Raw genomic sequence first — 7,753 nt, forward strand, 5'->3', positions numbered from 1 at the left:
GTTTTAGTTATTGATTAGAAAATATAACTTAATTTTTAGATTTTTTCTTGTCATACAAATGCAGTAATGGTAATGCAGATGGTAATGGTAATCGTTATTGTAATTGTGGTAGGTAACAGTCGCCGTTTTCGTTTTCTCCTGAATCTTTGTTGTGTTATTCGTACTCGTGATCCTTGTTCGTGTTCGCTTTCGTTCGTATTCACATCTATTCTCCTCTTCGGCTTCTTAATCGTCCTGGTTTTTGTCTTAGTATTACTTAACATTAAGAATGTCACATATTTTTTTATGATAATTATTTATTTGACTCCTTAAAAAAAACAACGGAAGCTAATTTTGCTTTCTAAGCCTCAAAACTCAAGAAACATCGATTATTTTCCGAGAAATAAATATAACTTAGTAGATAAAAATCATTAGAAAGAAATTTTTTTAATAAAAGTTTTAACCGTTACGATCCCTGGTTAAAATTGCTTGTAGATATAAGATTTTCAAAATATGTAGTTCTTTACTTCTTATTTTCTTATGATGCGAGTATCACTTTAAAAATCACTTAAATATCTAAGGAACTGAATATTAAAAATTAATTTCACTATTTACTGCATTGAAAAAATTGTATTTCATAATAAAAAATATGTATGCCTTTTTCAAAACTCAAATGAATACAAATATTTTACTAAAGCTTTTGTTTCTTTAAAATTTTTTCGGGCACGACCAATTTTCTTAATTTCAGTGATAAGCAGCATCATTTCGACACACTTCCACTCTTGCGCATCGATTTTTCATCTTTGCTTTTAGCCAAATTTTCACTATACTCGAAAGTATAGCTGCCATTCATATTCAGATCAGTTCAGTCCAGTCCATCGTGTTATTTAGCCAGCGCAGAAAATTACGTGTCCGTCATACAAAAGTAAGCATTTTCTTCAGCCACATTTTACATATTTTCCATGAGTTTTGCAATTTATAAATATTTGAAATCAAAAATTTATTATTTGTGCTACAGTTTTGCTATAAATTTAAATGAAACAAATCATTTTTAGCTGGTGAAATGTGAAATTTTTTAATTTCCAACAAATACAATGGGTGAAAAATTGCAAGTGCCAAATGGTGAAAAATCGAATTTTCCTTTGCCTTGTGCCAAATTTAAGAGAGCACAAGAGCGAAGCTATTGCAAAGCGGAAGAGAAAGCGAGCGGTAGTGGTGCACACATTTTCGTTGTTAACACATTTGTATACATGTGAGAGGCCGAGTGGCAATCAAAATACTTTGGCCCATGGTGCTTTGGCCTAATAATAATGAAATTAAAAAAAAATGCGAATGTTGAATTAAACAAGTACTTTTCATATGTACCTTTGTTTGATTTCAAGATTAGTGCATTAATTAGTGTCGAAAGTGCTTTTAGTTTTAGAAATGTGTGCTTTTCGTTGCTACAAAAACAACACAATACAAACTGTACTTGAATATGGCGAAAAATCAATAATTCCGATTATTCAATGAGTTTATTACATATGTATTTAGAGTAAATTAGCAACAATTTGCAATAAAAAAATGTATAAATTTCTTTTGCAGAAAATAGATAAAAATGTCCACACTGAAGTGCTACCAAGATGAGGAGTGCGAGTCGGAATATGGTCGCGTTTATGCCGTTTCCGGTCCCGGTGAGTAATGATTAAATAAAGCAAGCAAAAAAGTGCTAGTGAAGTGAATGTCAATAAAATGCAAATAGTTTTTAAATTATCAATTTATTATTTTAAAATTAAATTAATAACTAAGAAGGATTTAAAAATATATGTATATACATAAATATATACATATCTATACATATAACATGCCGTTATCTGTATCTACATTATAGATATTAAAGAAAAATGAATATGGGTGCCTTTATTAGAGCAAAAGAAGCCAAATCAACAATTTTTAGAATTTGTGTCTGTCTGTCTGTATATTTGTACGCGCATTAGTCGAAAACTAATGCATGGAGTTAAATGCAGTTTTCACCGATGTATTGCTAGAGGTCTAACTTAAAATATAAAAAGACAAAAATAGAGAGTTGCCACCTGTTTGAAAATTGCAGTTTAAGTAAATTGATAAGATAAAGTAAACATTGCATACGGCTGACAAAAGAAAGAGGTTTAAGGAGGCTTACGCCGAAAATATCTTTGTTGAAGGTTGCCACCTGTTTGAAAATTGTAACTTATTTCAATTGATAAGATAACTTGAATATTGCAATATGGGTATAAAACTGAAGAGGTTTAGGAAAGTTTACTGCAGAAAATATTTCTGTGGGTTGCCACCTGTTTGGAAAATTTTATTCAATTAAATTGATAAAATAAATGAAAAATTTTAGGAAGACCGGGCATTTGCTAGTTAATAAAATTTTTTCAATCTTTAAGTGGTTTAATTCTTAATGAATATCTTTTTCGACACATATCTTTGGTTTATAAATATATTTCATATATTTTCTAGTTGTTACTGCGGAACGAATGGCTGGCTCTGCTATGTACGAATTGGTGCGTGTAGGTTATTACGAATTGGTCGGTGAGATCATTCGTCTAGAAGGTGACATGGCAACCATTCAAGTGTACGAAGAAACTTCCGGTGTAACTGTCGGTGATCCAGTATTACGTACAGGCAAACCGTTATCTGTGGAATTGGGTCCTGGTATTTTGGGTAGCATTTTCGATGGTATTCAACGTCCGCTAAAGGACATTGGCGAAGCCAGTGGTTCCATATATATACCAAAAGGTGTAAATATTCCTTCGCTTTCACGCACTGAGGCTTGGGGATTCAATCCGACAAATGTGCGCGTCGGTTCGCATATAACCGGTGGCGATCTATATGGCATTGTTCACGAGAATACGCTGGTAAAACATCGTTTAATTGTGGGTCCTCGTCGCAAGGGTACAGTGCGTTATATCGCGCCCGCGGGCAATTACACAGTGGAGGATGTGATTTTGGAAACCGAGTTCGATGGTGAAATTACAAAACACACAATGTTGCAGGTGTGGCCTGTGCGTCAACCACGTCCAGTTACTGAAAAACTGCCTGCAAATCATCCCTTGTTCACGGGCCAACGTGTATTAGATTCACTATTCCCTTGTGTACAAGGTGGCACTACAGCTATACCGGGCGCGTTCGGTTGTGGCAAAACTGTAATCTCACAGGTATGATTACTATTTTGAGTATTGTTAAAAAAATTGCTGATTAATTTGCTTGCAGGCGCTGTCGAAATATTCTAACTCGGACGTCATCATTTACGTCGGTTGCGGTGAGCGTGGTAACGAGATGTCTGAGGTATTACGTGATTTCCCCGAACTGACTTGTGAGATTGATGGCGTGGTCGAGTCTATTATGAAACGTACCGCCTTGGTAGCCAACACCTCCAACATGCCGGTAGCTGCGCGTGAAGCCTCCATCTACACCGGTATCACACTCTCTGAGTATTTCCGTGACATGGGTTACAATGTTGCCATGATGGCTGACTCGACATCACGTTGGGCTGAGGCGTTGCGTGAAATTTCCGGACGTTTGGCTGAAATGCCTGCCGATTCTGGCTACCCAGCCTACTTGGGTGCACGTCTGGCCTCCTTCTACGAGCGTGCAGGTCGCGTTAAGTGTTTAGGTAATCCGGAACGCGAAGGCTCGGTGTCTATTGTCGGTGCTGTATCCCCACCTGGTGGTGATTTCTCTGATCCCGTTACTTCTGCTACACTCGGTATTGTGCAAGTGTTTTGGGGTCTAGACAAAAAACTGGCGCAGCGTAAACATTTCCCTTCGATTAACTGGTTGATTTCATATTCGAAGTACATGCGTGCGTTAGATGAATATTATGATAAGAATTTCCCAGAATTTGTACCACTTCGTACAAAGGTTAAAGAGATTTTGCAAGAGGAAGAAGATTTATCGGAAATTGTGCAGCTGGTAGGCAAAGCATCATTGGCGGAAACGGATAAAATTACATTGGAAGTTGCTAAACTTGTGAAGGATGACTTTTTACAACAGAACTCCTACTCACCTTATGATCGTGTGTGTCCATTTTACAAAACTGTGGGCATGTTAAGGAATATGTTGGCCTTCTACGAGCTAGCTCGCCATGCTGTAGAATCCACTGCCCAGTCAGATAATAAGATCACATGGAATAGTATACGTGATGCGATGGGCAATATCATATACCAGCTATCGTCAATGAAATTCAAGGTTGGTATAAAAAAAATTTTAAAATTTTATTGTGAAACAAAAATGAATTTTTAAAAAACCTAGGCTGTGCATTTATCAGGATAATCAAAAAAAAAACCTGGGCGGCCAAATTTTTTTCTCCAAATTTTGAAAATTCGATGGTTTTTTGCCTATACATATTTATATTTGTATGCTATTTTCAACAGATGATACAAAAAACGATACATTTTCAAAACTTGGAGAAAAAAAATTTGGATTTTTGGATCATGAAAACTTTTTTTCTCGAGAACACGAATTGATCTAGTGAATCTGAGTATGAGGCATTGTTCGTATGGCGAACAGCTATGCGCACTCCAGTTTTTTTTTGTGTTCCACAGTATTATATGCAGTTCTTTAATTAATTTAATTTTTATCGCTTTCATGCACTCTTTCAGGATCCCGTTAAAGATGGTGAGGCGAAAATCAAAGCAGACTATGAACAACTTCACGAAGATTTGCAGCAGGCCTTTAGAAATATGGAAGACTAAATCTAAACAATCTGATGGCAAGTTTAAACACACAAATACATACAACCAAAGCCAAGTAATATAATGAAAATTAATATCAGTTTAAACAAACTATCAATATATTTAATTTATTCATTTATCATATAACTGATATATTTGAAACTAGTCATTTCAACTAGTCATTTACGTATTACCGTAATATTTATGAAAATAAAGTTAGGATCAGTTTAACGAAAAAAAATATACAAAAATAGTATTCATCCTTAATTTACCTCTTTATGTCCTATAAGCAAATGTTAATACATATAACTTAAAAATCACAATGGAATGAATGGTGAAATTGGAAACAAATCACCTATGAAAGACGAACAATAACTAGTGGCTAATGAATAACAAATTTAGAGGCAAACGAACCAAAGATACTTCAACTATAGATATACAACGTACATATGTGTATTCATATGAAAATTAAATATACATTCGTAAGTGCGTAAAACAAAGGTTAAATACTTAATGAAAATACATAAGTAAATACAGACTTGTTATATTTCAAAGTGTTTGGCTATAACTATTAACTATATAATACCTATATGTATGGTGTTTCTACAATATGCGTTCAATAAATTTATGATTTTCATACTGTTACGATTCGAGTTCATAAATTAAAGAGAAAGAAAAAGTTCATTGCAATTTTTGTTATTTGTAAATAATTATAAAGGCTTACTGGTCTTATAAATCGCCATTTTATATGTATTTTAAAGTGCAATCAATGTGTTGTCCTCTCCGGTTAACAGTTTTAGGTTATTTATTTATTGTAAAATAAATTATTGAAAAAAAATATCTATATGTATTATTCACGTTATTAAATAAAAATATAACTAAACATATTTAATTCTTCATTTGATTTTTATTTTTTTTTTAAGGGAGGAATGGAAGCCTTGCGTAGATTCCGTGTTAGAAAAGAATATCATCATTTAAACGGTATATTGCCCTCAGGACCTTAAAAAATGTTAAACCAAATCTCTAGAGATAAGGGTGTGTTTTGATTAACTAAAAACTAAAATATTTGAGTAATTTTCTTTATGATTAATTTAATTCTTTATGAGTAAAATGAGTAAGCAAGATTTCAAAGTACTCTTTACATATGAAGAAGTAGAAGTGACTTGATATCAGGGCTACATAACTATATTAACAAACAAATTTCGTTTCGTTATTTATTAAAATATAACTTATCAAAAAATTATTATCAATAAACAAAATATGAAAAGAAAAATTCAGTTACTCGAACTGAAAGTCGTTTCGTTGATTATCAAAAAGGAAATATCAAGTTATTTTGTTTCATTATTTAAGAAGAAAATTTTAAGCAAAATTTATGTGGGAGTACGTAGCATTATGCGATTGCTTTTTATTTAATAATTAACAAATAGTTAACAAGACGCTTTTAATAAATTATGCGAAAACTAATTGAGCCCTAACATTAATATCGCTTCAGTGATATCAACACTTAAACCTGGGGGTCTAACCTGTAATGCGATGCGAAAGAGAAATGCGATGCGAAAGGCAATCGTCACAGCATATTACTTACGGAGTATTTACCTTTCGCATCGCATTGCTCTTTCGTATCGCATTACAGAGTGGCCCCCTGGCCTACTAAATATAACCATTAATTATGTATTTTAAAGTGGAAAACGCTCGCTATACGCTAACTTGAGAAGCGGGAGTTGCATGAATAATTTTATATAGCTGGTACAAGGTACTGTTAGTAAATTTTTTGCTCCCAATAGTCTGCTAAGTTGGCTTTCAAATCGCGAATTTCATTGAATGATTCTATGATAGAAAATGCTTCTGTGGTATTCTCGCTTCTTGGTTCGTATTGGGAGACTTGGTTTAGTAGTGTACCAAGCAAATTGTCACTGTCTTCATGTACTTCACTACTTGAATTAGCAGCAGGGGCTCTATTCTGTAAATGTGAGTTTTCAAGTGTACACTGAAAATTGTGTGCACTCTTCATTTTGCGATTCAGGAAGGGTGAGAATGAGTTTTACCTGTCGAAATTGTGTACACTTCCTCATTTTGCGATTCAGCATGTGTGAGAATGAGTTTTAACTGTCAAAATTGTGTACACTTCTCTTCCGAAAAACTCACTGAATTTTAGTCGGTGAGTTTTTGGTTGTGAGTTTTGCACTCGGTGTACACTACATTTTCTCACAGTTAGACTGCGTTTATACACGAAAACTCTTGTCGCCTCGATTTTTCACATTCCCTTTTGGTGTTGCTCGTTTCATTTACACACGGCGATTTGTGTGTATGCAATTGTTGTTGTCAGCTGTGAACACCGGTTCAATTTACACAGACGAACGAGAGCACAAAGCGTGTTGCCCGAGCACGAGCAACTCGGTGCCCCTCTCCTTTCCTCGTCGCGCTCTCTCCTACAAACGCCGAGTTGCGGCAACAAAAATCGCTGTGTGTAAATGAGCACTTACAGAATAGAGCCCCAGGCTCCTGCGTCTGCAAAAAGATATCAGAACATTTGCAGTTGTTTGTATCCTTATATTTTAAATCATAGAGATCAAACATATACACATCCATTGTGCTCACTTTCATGCATTTTAAAGTAGAGAGCCTTCAAATACTGCAACTGATTTTAAAGGTGCGAATTCTGGACTCATTCGCGGATCAAGATAGATTGCTGCCGCCACGGTTGGGTTTTGGAGCAAGTTATCTTTCCTCTGGTTTAAGGACTACAACAAAAGTTTGGAAATGTGATGTTTGTCCGCTTCTTTCTTTACAACAAGAATCATTTCCAAATAGGTTTTAATGAAGTTTTCAAATAGCAAATTTTTTTCTTATAATTTTACGGTAGTATTTTTAATTACACTTAAGCTGTTTAAAAATTCATCTACAAATGACCAATATTGACTGGCTTCTTTTATATTTTCTAAAATGAATGTGTCTAAGTTTCTCAACCGTTTAAGTAACTCATACGAGTAAGACCAACGAGTTGGACAATCGGCTATTCGGCATTGCTGGCGTCCGCAGCTTCTTACTACCTTGCGGCATTTTCTAAAACAGTTTTT

The 7,753-nt window shown here is 34.5% G+C and overlaps 1 protein-coding gene across 1 annotated transcript; it reads left to right on the forward strand.

Moving 5' to 3' along the window:
* The first annotated feature begins 804 nt into the window (after positions 1 to 804).
* On the forward strand, positions 805 to 5,494 carry LOC118753539 (V-type proton ATPase catalytic subunit A). The gene is made up of 5 exons (XM_036488419.1): positions 805 to 904; positions 1,564 to 1,652; positions 2,461 to 3,158; positions 3,214 to 4,191; positions 4,605 to 5,494. Exons 2-5 carry the CDS (start codon positions 1,577 to 1,579, stop codon positions 4,695 to 4,697), a joined length of 1,845 nt encoding a protein of 614 aa, XP_036344312.1. The 5' UTR covers positions 805 to 904; positions 1,564 to 1,576; the 3' UTR covers positions 4,698 to 5,494.
* Positions 5,495 to 7,753: the final 2,259 nt, after the last annotated feature.

The sequence above is a fragment of the Rhagoletis pomonella genome, unplaced genomic scaffold, assembly GCF_013731165.1.
Source record: "Rhagoletis pomonella isolate Grant_MI unplaced genomic scaffold, Rhpom_1.0 Rhpom_scaffold_02582, whole genome shotgun sequence".
Taxonomy (NCBI): domain Eukaryota; kingdom Metazoa; phylum Arthropoda; class Insecta; order Diptera; family Tephritidae; genus Rhagoletis; species Rhagoletis pomonella.